Source organism: Phaenicophaeus curvirostris, chromosome 5, assembly GCF_032191515.1.
Source record: "Phaenicophaeus curvirostris isolate KB17595 chromosome 5, BPBGC_Pcur_1.0, whole genome shotgun sequence".
Lineage (NCBI taxonomy): Eukaryota > Metazoa > Chordata > Aves > Cuculiformes > Cuculidae > Phaenicophaeus > Phaenicophaeus curvirostris.
The window spans coordinates 46,219,054-46,235,066 of NC_091396.1; the positions used below are offsets into that span (position 1 = coordinate 46,219,054).

The 16,013-nt window shown below is 40.0% G+C and overlaps 1 protein-coding gene across 28 annotated transcripts in view; it reads left to right on the forward strand.

Annotated features, from left to right (window-relative positions):
* NRXN3 (neurexin 3) overlaps positions 1–16,013 on the forward strand; it is a 960,997-nt gene that overhangs the window by 216,633 nt on the left and 728,351 nt on the right. For 18 of the 28 annotated variants that reach the window (XR_011337550.1, XR_011337551.1, XM_069858542.1 and 15 more), the window contains exons 4-6: positions 3,735–4,036; positions 9,300–9,323; positions 11,110–11,271. Coding sequence is in view for 26 of the 28 variants with exons in the window: in XM_069858542.1 (XP_069714643.1) it covers positions 3,735–4,036; positions 9,300–9,323; positions 11,110–11,271 (488 nt within the window). In the remaining 2 variants the exon portion in view is untranslated. The remainder of the gene's footprint in view (positions 1–3,734; positions 4,037–9,299; positions 9,324–11,109; positions 11,272–16,013) is intronic. The other 10 variants (XM_069858544.1, XM_069858570.1, XM_069858547.1 and 7 more) reach the window with 1 other exon arrangement.

A 16,013-nucleotide genomic window follows, 5' to 3' on the forward strand; every position in this document is an offset into this window, starting at 1 on the left:
TTGTTGTTTTTTTTTCTGCCATGGTGGATGATCATTGTCTGTTTTAATAATAACAGTACTGTGGTTAGTGGCCAACTTTGGAAGCTGTTTTTTTTTTCTTAATACAACTTCCATACCTGTAGGATTTTTCTAAGTTACAGAAAAGTGTTAAAGAGTAGGGAGAGAGGGCTTTTTATCTTCTAACTCTCCTCTTATGGAGAGAATCTCTATCCTTTTTTCCTCTCTATACTCTTTAGTGATCCTCATGCACTTTATGGTCATAGCTATCACACATCAGTGTCCTAAGAAACAGGCCAGCGTGGGAAGGCTGTGCTTGGTAAAAATCCTTTCATGTGGCCTGATATAGGCTACAGTGTTGTAGCTTGTAAGAACAAACAGTCAAGCTCTTTGGCGACTGGAGCTGAATTTTTACACTAAAAGCTTTAACAAGACTGATAAACTAGTCATCCACACGGCCACTAATAAACTGTTTAGGAATTAGTGGTTTAGATAATATAGTTTTAGAGAGCATGCTGAGTTTGGGAGTTGTGCTTTTGAAACGTGGGATGGACAGGTATGAATTTGGATTGGCCAATGAACCCTGGAGATATTTTAGTATGTGGTGGTCTGAAAATTTGAATGTCTATCCAGAGCAGCCACAGAAGGAAGAAAAAACCCTGTATAACAGCATATGAAACAGAAATGGGTGACATTCTCTCAAGAACAGGAAGGATACAAAGATGGATCAAGTCAAGAATCCCATCTGTGACAAAGGTCAGCAGGAGATAACTGGAAGAAATTGGCAGATATTGTAGTTGCGCACAGCAGTGGGTTGATAACACCTTATATTAAAACTAGTGGTATGAGTAAGAGTAGTATCTATCTGAATTTTCTCTGCTCTGTTTTGATGAGTCTGCAATGGTTGCCTTAAATTACAGTTTAAATTTCTAATCTACTTGTTGCCCTCTCCTTTATACTGAGCAGACCAGTGAGATTTCATCTAAGTGGTTGAGAAAGTGTGAATTAGCTCCATTAACATGCCTTGTACTGAGTGAACAATCAGCCCCCTGTGCCCCCCTTCCTAAAGATATAAAATGTGTATTCAGTGCTTCACACATCCATGGCTGTAGGAAAATGGTTCAGTCATAATGATTGTGTTTGACTCCTGCCCTCAGATGCTGGCTATTTGATTGGAATTACCTGCAGGTACATAGAGCATGTGTCCAACGTGATTGTTACATGTTCCCTTCTAATAGATCAGGAGTGACTAGGAAGGGGAATCATCATCATGGAAAGGGTTGTTAAGTGCTCAGTGCTGACTTCCAGAACTGCAGTCAGTATCAGCTCCCTATGCTTAAGCGGGTTGAACACTGACATGAGCATATGCACTCCTGGGTGACAGTTAAATATATTCAGAATAGGATCACAAAACCAAATAATTTGAAAGGGACTTCCAGAGGCCATGTAGTCCAACCACGAGCATAGAGCAGGTCCTGTTAGAGCCGGCAGCTCAGGGCTATGCACAGGCAAGATTTTGATATTTCTAAGGATGGAGATTTTTCAGTCTTTCTATGTCCTCCCTAGCATTTGACCATTCACAAGGTGAAGTGTGATGTATGGCAAGGAAGGGAGAACCAAAAGGGCAAAACAAGGCAGCAAGTATCAGGGAGGAGAGATGGGAGCCCTGCCAAGATATAGTCTGCACATGTGGTGGCCACAAAGCAGAGAATGAGTTTTTTTTAAGCTGTGTCTGTTGCCTCTCATCCTTCTTTTGCAAACCTCTGAGAAGAATCTGGCCCTCTCTTCTCTATGCCCTTCCATTAAGTAGGCGCAGAGAGCAGTCAGTTGTCTCTTCCTGAGTTCCCTTGACTCGTCTCTTCTTGAGGTAGAGCAAACTCATATCTCAGTCTCTCCACTCGTATCACCTACTCCATCACTTTGGTAGCACTTTCTGGACTCTCTGTAGTATGTTGAAGCCATTTTGCTACAGGGGATCTCAATACTGCTCAGAGTACAGTGATCTGGTGTGATCTCAGAAGTGTCCCTTGGGGGAAGAACAGCTACCCTTAGCCTGCTGGCTGCATTCTTGCCGATACAGCCCAGCATGTGGCTGGCCTTTGCTGAAAGGGCAGGCACTGCTGACTCATGCTCAACTTGTCTGCTGAGACCCCCCAGGCCTTATTCTGCAAAGCTGCTTTTGTGCCAATTTATAGTGTTACACACAGAAATTTGGCTTACTGTTTCCTCATAGGGGTATATAGATGCACAGCATGCTTACAAAAGCGCAAACACACATTACCACTGCCTTTGAAGTGCAGGATTTTTTAATGAGTTCATTCTGTAATATTCTCAATTGAGACTGCAAAATTCTCTGCTTATAGCAGGCTTATCACTTGAGGATGATGCATGTTCATGTTGCAGCACTGTGCTGTTTTGTCGCCACTCATGCTGTGAGGGCACAGATTTTACTATGTAGTTATTTTACAAGAATGGCTATAACAAGTGTTTTCCCTTCAGTCTTGTCTAAACTCTGGCTAATCTGCATTAGGATTACTAAATGAGATAAAACGAAGCTGAAAAATGCTATTAATGTTAGTGGCAATAGCACCAGTGTACGTCTTACGCGGTGGATTGTGAGCAGTGATAGCTTGACTGCTTGTATCATCTAGTTATTCAGGCTCAGACTTGCCTTCACAGCTGGGAATCAGAAAGGTGTTGTGATACAGAGTGGGGGAATGGGCTGCAGGCAGCCCTCCTGCTAGGTTTACCATCACTGTCCTGCATTTCTTCCACTGGGCAAAACTAGGGTACACAGCTGGCTTGAGGTATGTGAGTGCAGTAGGGCAGCAGGGCTGGCTCTGAGTGACTCTGGAAGCCCATGTTCTGGGAAGCAGATTGCCAGCTGACATGAAGGATTTTTGTGGTATTCAAATACTGCCTACACTTGCTAAGAAAATAGTTCGGTGGTTTTCCCTACTCTAGATAAAAGAAATTTTTTTCTTAATGAAGAAATGCTTCATGTCACATGCTGTGAATAAATCCCCTATGCTTACTTTTGCTGTATGAAAAGGATATGCCTCTCCAGGTCAGATTTTCTGGATAAGATGATCAAACGGGCAAATGTTCTGAGATGTGTTTGGTTAACGTCATTACTTATGGCTGTGGACAAAATGTTTTTTGGGAACTTCTCTCATGCTTTTAGAGAAGGAAACTATAGGACACTTCATGTGACTCTGTTGTCTATTTGGTCTCTCACTTGAAAGAAAGGGACAGTTCTGTCAGGATTATATTCTGATGCCTGTCTTAGATTGCCTAGCAGATGGGTCAAGTTAAGTTCAGATGACATTAGTGATGAACCTAAGTATTAATCTTCGGGAACTGTTGGTTTCTTTTGGAATAATGCATATATGATGGTCATGTTGTGAATAGTTTTCCATTATTCTTCCAAGAAGAATGTGAACTGTCTTACAGCAATGTCTTTAAATGTACTTTTTTTTTCTGGGCTCCACTGCATAGTTTTGAATGGTCCCTATGGTGACGGTGCTGCCGTGAAACTGGGAACACAGTGCTGAAATTCTTCAGTACCAAGGATCCTGCCGTTAATTTTCTTGATACCCCTACTGCAAGAGGAGCTGTACAGTCATTATTAGCATGCCATGATATAAAGCTGTATAAAACACTATCAGTACTGTGTTTTGTTGTTTTATTTTCTTGGCTTACTGCTGAATAGTTCTGTTTTCCTTTTTTTTTTCCAGCACGAGATGAGAACATGGCCACTTTCCGTGGTTCTGAATACCTTTGCTATGACCTGTCACAAAACCCCATCCAAAGCAGCAGCGATGAGATCACTCTCTCCTTCAAGACGTGGCAGCGCAACGGGCTCATTCTGCACACCGGCAAGTCAGCTGATTATGTCAACCTGGCCCTGAAAGATGGTGCGGTCTCGTTGGTCATTAACCTGGGGTCTGGGGCCTTTGAGGCCATCGTCGAGCCAGTCAATGGCAAGTTCAATGACAACGCATGGCATGACGTTAAGGTGACACGCAACCTGCGGCAGGTAATGGTGAAGGAGAGAAAATGCTGGGGAAAATTTTGTTCTGTTTTATTGAGATGGGCGGATGGGAGAGAATGATGGGGGAATGGGGATGCTCAATGGAATTGCTAGAATTTCTCCACTTTTCTGGATCTTGGTATCTAAAGGACAGTGAAAAAAAATTAGTTGATGTGAATTTATCCCTCTTGCAATATCTTCATTTCTGCTTTATTAATTCTATGATCTTTCCAGTTTAATTTAATAATAAAAATGTATGACACAACGTAACTTTCATCCCCCTTTTCCTTTTCTCTTTTTCTGTTCTCCCTTTTTAATTTTTATGATTTCCTTAATTATAATTCAATCTTATCAGTAATATTCTTGTTGCATTTAATTACTGTGGGAACAGAGTCTTTTTCCAACAGCCAACGCTCTACACCTTTGTCCTTTTTCTTTAAGTTTTGTTAATTGGTTTAACCATTGCCATGATGTCATAATTCTAATTCTGGAAGTCTTTTGTTTTTCCTTTATTTTTTCTTTTCTTTTGTGCGTGCATGTGAGTGTGCAGGTATGCAGGATGGTGGGTATGTGTGTAATTATTTAAACTGTATAGCTTTGGAATTAATTGGCTGGAGTCTTTCTGAGTCTTCTTGATTCTCTGTTCTTCTTTTCTTCCTTTTGATTTCCTCCCCTTCTTTCTGTAATGAGATTCTACTTTATTTCTTGTGTCTCTGCCTATGAGACTCTTCTGTTGGCTGTGAGGACTGGAAAAGTGGAAGGATCAAAAAAGCCAAGCAAACCCAGATCAATCGAGCACCCAACAATTCCACTTTGGAAAAGTTTTTCTGATTTTACCACTGTAATTTTGCACATCTGCATGCTGCTTTTCTAAGCAGACAACTCTATCAGGTGATGTATTTGGTAATAGATTAGTTGTAAAATCCTGAAGACTTCCTCGTCCATAAATGGATAAGACAAAATTAAATAACCTTGCTTTGAAAGCTGGTGAATATATTAATTCACTAAGGCCCATCCATTGCATGATAAATGAGGTTTACATGAACAGGAGTTATTTGGTGTCTTTCAGGTTTTTAGAAACAGCAGAAATAGCTTGCAAACTAAAATTCTAAAATCAATTTGTCAAAACAATATGATCTGTGTATTTGCTCATTAATGTGACTGTTAACACAAACCTTAATAGTTCTGTTTGAGTTTATGCAATGTTATTTGCTGAGACAACAGCTTTTGTGGTAGCATTTTACAATAGTTAAGATAAAATATATCTGTGAGTTTAGGATAATAAGTGCCAGGTATCTGAAACAATCTCCATTAGTAGATGTCAGTGGGTAATTTATTTGTTATGGAGATTTCACATCTTTCTTTTGAATATTTGGGTTTAAGCCTGAAGATATTTATTTGTCTTGCCTGCATGAATTCCTGTGTTTCTACATGCTAAGGATGCCTGGGTCTTTGACAACAAATATGTCATTGAACTTTTATGAGAATGAAGGGTTCGTACTTACAGTAACGTGAGACTGTGTTCACTAATTTATATGCAGATGAAAATTGAATTTCTTATGCAGTGGGTGAGTCTTAACGATCCTGTTTGATTCAAAAGTTCCCATCAATCCAACAGAAGGAGATGCACCAAATCATTGAAGTTTATTAGTCTGGAAGGGTCAGAATATAGGGCTTTATTTAATGCATTTTATTTTTAGATAGTCTCAGAATGGCTGGTGTCTGAAAATCTCAGTATAGCTTACTGGTCATTTTTATTAATCATACTTTTTATTTTCACTAGAAATCAGTTTTCAATGGGAAAATGTGCCTGAAGCAAAATGTGTCTTTGCTTCGTGACAGGTTTGGTTTGGTTCTTGAAGAAGCAGAAAGTGAGAAAGGGTCACAGCTGAAACTGTGGACAGGAAGGTCTCACTTTTTTTTCCCTAATCTTTTGGCTAGTGATTTTTTAATTTATTTTAAATGGAAATATGCCTATGGCCCTTCATCTTTGACTAAGCCAGGACAGTGCTTTGATGATTATTAGAAAGCAGGTGAGTCCCTTGTCAATTCTTCAGCACCACAAATTTTTAATCCTCCTGATCTATTCATTGTGGATATTTTCACATGATCCTGAATTCTTAAATGGTCCATCTAGACTTGGTAAGAGAGAGGATATTTTAATGACTATGTTCTTTACAAAGAAAGGCCAGTCTTAAAATCAAATTAAAAATAAGTAGCAGCAGTGATTTGTGGTCCAATTAAATAAATAGGCATGACAGAATGCAGTTCAACCAATAAATATCAGTAAGTGTGGAATTTTTTTATCATCTTTTTCCTGGATACTTTCATTTTAACTTCTGATCAAGTTCAGTCTGAAAATTAAGACATTGACCCAGAACCATTTCCAGAATTTGGAACGGATGAGGCCTTGATGAGATGCAATCCCACTAGTCCTGAAGTCTGTCATCCAAAAATTATTGGAAGTTTAGCCACCCACAGTTTTCAATAAGGAGGAATCGTGAATGCTGCAGCCTTCCTGGTAGATAATGTGTATTCTTAATTCTAATTGATATTACTAGAGATAAAGAAGTCTTAAACCCCTTCAGTCTTCAGGATAAAGAGTTTGAAAACTTCAATGACTGATAACTAATAATGACTGAGGACATTTTTCAGGGCACAGCCAAGCACGGTCAGTCTGTATCTGGACTTTATAAATGCTTCATTTAACAAAATAAAAAAGATAAGGACACCATTCTAAATAAAGCACAGGATTAAGGAGTTTTTGTTTTTCTCTATTTGGGCAGCAGCTTCCAGCAACTTACATCTTGTATTTTTTTCATATGTGTGTGCATAAGAGAGAGTTTCTGTATCTGTAATATACCTAACCATTTTTCAGGCAGGCTATTAGCCTGTGAACCTTTGGTACCTTCATATGGAAGATGTAATAAAGGACAAAGATTTTTAATAATTTATAGAATTACACATTTTGTCCTTTATTGCATCCAATATGATTTTGTATATCCTCAATTTTTTATGTTAGAAATCATCTACTCTGCATCATTCCCGACAGGAATTAACCTCTAAACTTGCAGTTGGAAAAGTTGTTTCCACCCATGCCCATGTTTCGTCAAAGAAACCAAACCAAACCCCAAAAGCAAATAAGTAAATAAATAAGTAAACTAGCAAAAAAACCCGTTCCCCCTGAATATTGAGGCTTTATAAAGAAATCAGTACCCCCCGTCCCCTGGTAACTGGTTGAAAACATTTCACTGGAGATAATTATATGTCTCATTAAAATGAACTTTTTTAAAAAAACAAAAAACCCTGAACTTTTAGAAATTCCAATATGATCCAAAGCTAAAAACATTCTAGGTAAATGGGCTGTTGAGAGCTACAGGATGCCATCTAGTCTCTTCCTCTCTCTTTTTGGGGCAGAAGAAGCGGGAGGAGGATTTGCATAATTTTTTTGGCTGTTCCTAGAATTAGAGCAGAACTTTAAATAGCTGGACTCTTGCCCAGTACTTTTTGGAAGCTAGAAGAGCACTAAGTGCTCTTTTTTTTTTTTTTTTTTTTTTTGTAGATCAAATGATTTATCACAGAAGTTAATCTCCTTAGAGACAAACCAAAAGAACCCTCAGATTCCCTTGAGTAGTGATTGTTAATGTAAAAGCAAATCTCCTTGTTTATTTATCTTATTATTTCATTTAAAACTAAGCTGTCTTTATGCCTTTGAGAAACTTAGAAATCGGATCATGAGCTTTGAAAGCACGTTTAAAGCAGTGTGGTCTGATGGGAGGAGGAGGAGAAAAAGTGGAGGAGACTGAAGGTTAGGCTCCTATGCTTGTCCTTAGGTCTGCTGCTGACACTCTGTGTATTTTCCCCCCGTGCCACCTTCCTCATTTGTAAAAATGATTTTGTTTACAATATCCACAGAGAGAGACTTCCTTGATGGAGAATTCAGAGAGTTTGCGCTTTTAATTCCCATGTACAGAATAGTATTGTTTTATTCTCATAGACAAATAAAATAGACCTGGGACATTATGCTCAATGCAACAAAGGTTTCACAAACTTATTTTCTTAGTCAAAGCACAACTCTGAAATTTGCAAGCAGTTTGTTTTTACATGAGGCAGCATAGATCACGTTTGTGTAATTTAGGAAGGTTCTTGCCAACATCAGTCACAATGGAACAAAGACTTGAAGCCTCCACAGGCTGCACTTCCTCATTAAAACTGAAGCTATTCACCATCCAGAGTCTGCTAGAAAAATCTTGAGTTTCTCAGCTGCAAAGAAGCAAACAGGAAACAGTGTGTAGATTCAAATAGTTATCATGTTCATGCCTTGGGAGGGATTAACAAAGCATCTCCAAAGCTCTGCTAAAACCAGCTAAGTGAACTGACTGATGAATTCTCCTAGCTCCTCTATAATTCGGATGCAGTATAACAGGAGAGATACTACATCTTGTCAGTCTTCTGTATTGAACCTTGATGCAAGCAACACAATTCTTCCTACGCAATTTCTTGACACATTTCTCCCTAGAGTAGGAGATGTTCAAATTCTATGCTCTCGGATGACATAGGTGAGCTACAGGCAAACAGCCAAGCACAAGCATTTTTGTTTGCTTCTCCTGAAAGTCACAAACTCATCTGCTGTAAAGAAACCTGCAGATGGGGAAGCTTGGAAGGAAGTCTCAGAGTCTTGGACTCATCTTCATCTACATCCTCCAGCCAAAGGAAATATTGGCCTGCTTGTGATATTCTACAATACTTGAAGGTAGTGAGACTTGGAAGTGGATCAGGAGTGTAGAGATGATGGTGGGTAGAAGAAGGGAGTCGTGGTTGGGTTTGTACTGAAGGAGCAAACTGTGTACTGTGTGTGTACATCTCTGAGGGTGAGGTTCTCGTTTCGGGGAATCACTTTGATGGACACGTGAAGAGTAAGTATTGCACTGTTTTAATTTTGGTTCAGTCCTGGGTAATGTATTTGGGGATTGAATTTAATGACTAATACCAGAATGGGAAGACTAGGCAGCACCCTTCTTTACAGCCTAGGTGGCATGGCTCCCCACAGAGTCCTGATCATATTGTCCTCTTTCTCACTTTGTGTGTGTCAGGTGCCCCACGCCTTTTTTTGAAAGACTAACACTAGACCATTCATGCAATGTGTCATTTTTACTAACCAACTAATGTACTAACACCCTAACGACTCATCTTTGCTTTTAGTTATTTTAATTAACAATCGTTCTGTTCACGATTTTTTAATTTCCTTTCTTCCCCCTTTTCCGCAAAGCACTCAGGCATTGGACACGCTATGGTAAACAAACTACATTGTCTGGTAGATATCATTCTTATTGTCTCTTTTTTTGGGTTTGCCGTGTGTTACCTGCCTTTTCCTCCCTCTCCCCTCTCTTTTCCCCCCCTCCTTTATACTTCTTCCTTTAATTTAATTTCATTGAAAACACATTTTTCTTTTTTTTTCCTCTGTTTTTTTTTTTTTTCCTTTGTCTTTTTTTGATGGAAAAATGAGCAACCAAAGCAACTAACACAACTCTTCTGGAAATGGGGTTTGGACATTTATTTCATTGGTTTCTTCATGTTCCTCTTCAGTTCTTCTTTCCATTCCAGTGATAAATTGTTAGATTTCTTTTGTCCCTTGCTTTTGAGTTTAGCTTTCTCTCTTTCACTTTGGTTTTTGATTTTCTTTTTTCTCCCTTTTTGGTTTTTGTTTTTTACTCTGACACTTTCTAGATCAGAACCATTGCAGGGCCTCTAGTCCACGGTGGTGAAGGCTCTCTTTTTCTCTCATCCTTTTGTTGTGGCAACGGCTATTACAGGCAAATTGGCCAGAGTTGTCCTCTTTCTCCTGATTTTCCCCCACCTCCCACTCTCCTCTTTCTCTCCTCCTCCTCCCTCTTGCTCTCTGTCTCACTTTCTCTCTCTCTCTCTGACCTCTACCTGCCATGGCCAACAGGAGCTCAGCCGGTTGTTTGTTTCAGTACACACTCTGCATGGCATGTCCACGTCTGGTGACTCACCCATCTCCTCCTGGCCTCGATATATTTTCCTTCATGTTCCCTTTAAAGCACTAACAACACTTAAGCAAAACACATTACATTCACTTGCTCCTCTCCCTCCCTCTCCTTCTGTCCCCCTTCACCCTCCATGTGTTTGGGGTTAGAGTTTTTGGGGACATTTGTGTTTGGTTTTGAGTTTTTTATTATGATGAGGTTTGTTTGGTATTTTTATTTTTGATTGCATGCAAGTGTGAAATAGTTTTCTCTATCTCTTCTTTTCCCTCTCTCTTGCTCTTCTCTGTTTTTTTCCTGTCTTCTTTCTGGGTTTCAGATAGAGTGGCATGACATGTCGAAGTGCAGTGTGTGCACGCGTTGTGTTTTCTTTCTTTCTTTCTTTCTAACTTCTGCTTCTCTCACACTTGTTGGCATGTGGTTGATTTATTTTGATTTATTTCATTTTTATTTATTTCCTATTTATATTTTGATTATGAGTTAATTTGTACATTTTTGTTTTATTTTGTTTTGTTTTGGTTTTTTTGTGGTGGGTGGTGGGTGTGTGTCTCTAGGTACATGGCATGCACATCCATAATGTATTGAAAGTGAGATCCCCCTCCCACCTCCCTGAACGCACGATTGTCAGTGTGCCGTGAGCAAAAGAAACATAAAAAATAAAAAATACCAACCTCGTCTTCATTAGTGTTTTTTTTTTTTACTAACAAACATAACTAACTGTAATCATTAAAATAAAAACTGATTAATCATAAAATCAGCTCATATGAGACAATCTCTTTCAAGGACAGATCCATTTTCTGGCCTGCATAGATGGAAAGCATCTTAATGGGTAGACTGCTGGGTCAGCCAGACAGTGCTGATGTACCAGAAAGGGGAGAAGCAGATGCTGGAGCATTTCCATTGTGGGTGAAGCAGACCAGAAAATGGAGCTTGGCTGAACTAAAAAAATACATATCAAATCTCAACAAAACCCTTATTAAAACTGACATAAAAATATAGGGGAGGTAACTTGTTTTGCTGAGAATTGTAAGGTCATTGCTGGGATTTTCTTTGTCCATTTTGTCCCTTGAACAGGTGACAATCTCTGTGGATGGCATCCTTACCACGACGGGCTACACACAAGAGGACTACACCATGCTGGGCTCAGATGACTTCTTTTATGTGGGAGGGAGCCCCAGTACTGCTGATTTACCTGGTTCTCCAGTAAGCAACAACTTCATGGGCTGCCTCAAAGAGGTAACTATTTCAAATTATTCTTATTTCTATGCTTGTGGTTTCTCAAAATCATTGCTCTTTCCTGGCTTATGTTATGTGCTCAATGTCTTCCTGATGCTGAATTTTACAGTAGTACTGTGACAGCTCTCTTGTCATTCAGATGAGTAGAAGCAATCAGCCACAAAACTCATGAGCTTATGGTCAGAATCAGACTTCTAGTGCTTGGGTTACTGAAAACACACCCATGGTAGTGGGAGAGATGCTTTCTATAGGCTGTTTTCTAGGCAGGGAGGCAATAGCTGTTTCATAAAAGATGAATGGCTTTTGTTTACTAAGCAGTATTTTTGGGTGAAAATATAATAATCAGGAACATATTTAGGATCTCTTTTAAGGTCCTGGATTTCATCTGACAGTATAACAGTTGTCAGTAGGAAGATAAAGAGGCAGAATAAACTAGAAAAATGAAAGTTGAGGTTAGCATAAAATACATGTAGAAGAATAAGGCTATAATGTGACCAGTGTTCTGTGTTGGCAAGCCCATGTAGCAGAGCTCTGCTGCTTTGGTCAGGAATAGCTACTTGGCTTCCACAACTGTTTTGTCTTCTGCAGGCTGGCTTCCTCTGTCGTGCAGTTAATCCATAACTTTAAGAAAATCCATGTGTGGATAATAGGGATCGAGCTGTTCAGTCAGAGTAATAGAATAGTGTTTCCTGAAAATAAAGTTAATTAAAATAAAAAAATTAGGCCTCAGGCCAGATCTGAAACTTGGTGTAACTGTTGTTCAGGAGTTATGCTCTGCTGTCAGCTTTTGCCTTCTGTTGTAACTCTTCTAATAGAATTTGTGATTATCACTGTCATTAATGATGATATAAATATGGATGACCCCAAAATGTGTTACAGAAATCTTACTGGAAAAAAATAGTTATGTTTTCTGTCAGTTGCTTTATAGCTAGCCTGGAATAAGGGTCTCTTGCTGGAGTTTCCTCCCTTATGTGCTTCTGTACTAATGCTGTTTTTCACAGGATGTGGCTTGGTGGGTTTTATCTGCAGCCAGGAGGGTTGTCATTATATCCTTTTTGTATGAACATTTCACGTCAGAGGGAAGGCAGAGCTGAATTTTTGTGCAGGAGTCACAGAAACAGCAATATTGTTCTGCAGTTGTAACCGCAAGGATGGTAACAAGTTACCATCCTACTGATGCTTGACTTGTGATGTCAGGGGCAGTATGTTATGTGCCAGTCCTTTCATGCAAGCGATGGCTGTCAGAGTCTGCTCTCCCGTCTGACCTCTGGATTAGTTAAGGGAATGCACATATGCTGGAAAAGATCATGTGAGTATCTTACATAGGAAATGAAACTGCCCTGCTGAATACAAACTGTCATATGGATATCACATCCCTCTGTTTTCACCCATAGAGCCTCGGGCCTGGTTTTCATAGACAGTGAGCATCCCAGTTTGATTGAAATCAAGGAGATACAGCTTCTTAGTGTCTCTTGAAATCAGGATCTTAATTTTATTTGTGGATGCTATGAACATAACACTTAGTAGAGGCCATTTTTATGTTTACTTTAAGTCAAGCCAATGGAGCAGAGAAAGCTGTGACAAGAAAATCTTCAGCAGCTTTATTATTTATATGATAGTTTGTATTCTATTAGCTTGCACAATGTGCTAAGAGCCACTTAAATAGCCATCCAAAGCTCATAATGCTCTGTGAGAAGAAAAACCCAAGCAACCACTTAAGAATGAGAGAAAAAAACCTGATAATTGCAATGTGCTTTGTAATCTGAACTTGACTAGGCAGTAACAGGAGATGTGTATGAGCAGCTGTCCAGACTGAAAGACAGGCTGGTGCTGGTTGGGTTTGTGCTGTAGTCTGTCAAATAGCAACCTTCTTTTAGTAGTGACCTATTAATGCTTTCAGCTGCTGTGAAAATGTGCCCTAAATTTATATTACCCAGCACCTGAGGGTGAATTCAGTATACACTATTCACTAAACCTAAGTGCAGTGCAGGGGAAGACAGCTGGAAATGGGATAAATATAGAAAATTGAATATTTCAAAAGGAAAACCTTGTTACTAATCAGCACTTTACATGTCTTGTCCATCATTTCTCCAGACCCTTTAGGCTGGAGCATGATATCACTAGGAAGTGTAAAGAAGCTGACCATAGTGTTTTTCCTCAGTTCTGGTTTTGGCAAGTGGAGGTGATGGTGAGCTGCAATTAATAGAGGAAGAGCAGCCCTAGATGACTGTCAGAATCCTGGCAAAGTCCAGAAGTGCAGCCGTAACACTGACAGCTGCATGGAACAGGGTCTGACCAGAATGGACAACCTGAGCTTGCTAGAATGCCTGTGGGGAGCTACATGACACCCTGGGGCAGCCAACTTTGATCCTTGAAGAGGCAGAACTGGGTTAGTGCAGTGCTTGTGTGCCTGGAATATTTCTGCTTCCAGAACTGGCTACAGGGAACTCTACTTGGGTCTCTGCATTGCATGGCAGTGCATTTCAGAAATCTATCCCTATAGGTCATGTTTTCATTTTTTTCTCTGTGGCCAAGAAGGATGCTTCTCTCATCAGCAAGTACTGGAGTAGCTTGAGCTTTTAAGAAAGGTATTCTAAGGTAAGAAAGTTGGAAAATGGGGTAGAATAGACCGTAACCGCAAGTATTATTCCTTTTAGTTTATGCTCTCTGGTAGAGCAAAGCTCTCTTTTTTCCTGCTGAACACCTAGTTGTGTAATTATCTGTTCTCAGAGACACACACCTGAGTGGACTGCAGTGCTGTTTGTAATGGTGCTGATCTCTTGAAGGTGTTAAAGCAGGATGGTCTACTCCAACTCCTCTGCATTTGTCGAAGGCTTCCCATAGGGATCTCTCACTTCTGTAGGAATGCTAAAGGATTGATGCAAGGGGGAAATTTTCATCCTTCACACTGTAATCTCTTATTTCATTTAGACTGCTTCAACTTCATGGTACAGCAACCAAACTGCTCACGTGGGGACTAAAGAGAGCTCCTAGAGAGGAGCATTGCCTTCCTGCTTCCTCTGAGATTACATGCAGGTGCTGAAGTGCAATGGGGCAGACTGCCTAACGACCTTCTCTGCCCCTTTGCAGCTGGCAAGGACTTCTCCACTCAGCTGGATTTGGTTGTATGGAAAGAAGGGGCAGCTCTGGCAGGGTAGACACTTAATGTGGTCGAAGTCTAAGCCTTGACTAGGAGGAATTGAAAAGTATAAGAGTATATTCATGGCAAGGAACTAAGGATCTCGGGGCTCCTGTGCTGCAGTATCTAAAGAAGCCATGGTGAAGGTAACCATGCTTTTTTTGAACTGCCTAAGCCAATGTTTCCTCCTTTCACCACAGAAGAGATCCTCTTGCATCCTTTCCTTGTGGCTACAAGGTCTAATTGAAGAGGTTCCACTAAGCTGCTAGTGGTAATATATCCCAATCATAAATCCAAGTGAAGAATGTGTAGATCAGGTTGGTTGTTGTCCTCATTTTCATCAGAATTAAAGATGTCCCAGCCCTGTTTCTTTTATGTTTCTCTGCAGCCATCCTGGCAGTGTTGCAGTATACCTGATGCTGTAATGAGGGAGCGAGATTGGAAAATAGAAGTAACTTTTTTCCATGAAAAATTTAAAAAGCAGAATATGCAAATAGGGTAGTACACAGGCATCAAACATGGACATTGCATTGTATTTGCGTAAAATCTAAGTCCTTCTTGACCTTCAGTATTAAGATAAATTGTTCTAGAGGAATTCTAGGGGGAAGCTGGTGTATTTCCTGTTATGTAGGAAACCAGATGTAGAAGTAGGATAGGAGCAAGTACAGAAGCACATCCGAGGCAAATGAACAAAAATATGTTTTAATGGGTGTCAGGGAAATAGTCCTTTAAGAGTCAGTGAATGGATAAACATGGAGAAGCACTGCCTGAAGGTGGGAAGGGAAAAGATCTGTTAGTAATTTTTAAAGAAACCCATATGGCCAGAAGAAGGTAGGGTAAGAAGCGTAATGACAGACAACTGTGTGGCATGTCCTGGAGAACCTCAGGGAGGAGTTTTCACTGTTCAGAGTTAGAGATTGAGTGGCCGGGTGGGAAGTTTAGCTGTGTAGAAAAAGAGGGAAAACTGGATTTCTGTCTCCAGTCGATAGGGAAGGAGAGAATCAGAATATTTCCTAGGCTGTATTAGGGAGCTAGCCATTCATATTCAATTTACTTGGAGCAGTATTTAGATGGTGCAGATGGAGGTGTTTTAGAAGAGCCTAGGGTGGTCCCTAGAGAATGGATATACATGAGAGAATTTATAGAAATCGTCACATTTTTCTATCAATGCATTTTTAAAATCGCAGTTCTGAAAAATGTTGATTGGTACTAACAGCTTGATGGAAGCAGTGAGGTTTGCACATAAGCAGAATGTGGCAGAAATGATTGCAGGGGTCAGGCACCATCTGGCTGTGATGGGAGAAAGCTGTGAAAGCTTAGATCATTTCTGTCTGCAATTTAACTGCTAGAAGCCAGATTTCCAAATGGTTCATGACTGTGCCCAGTTGCTGTATGTATGTCTTGGATGCTATCTGCAAGCCAGGCCTATTTGCATGTGTAATGTTAATGATGATATGATTTCTGTTTGGGGATGAGTTTTTCCAGTTGGCGTGTCACACTAGGGAGGAGGCTGAAGGTGCAGATAGAAGGCTTAAAACAGAGAGGCAGAGAAAAACAGCCTGAGTATGAAGAGGGCAGATGGAGGAGTTGCAGTAGTAAGGTT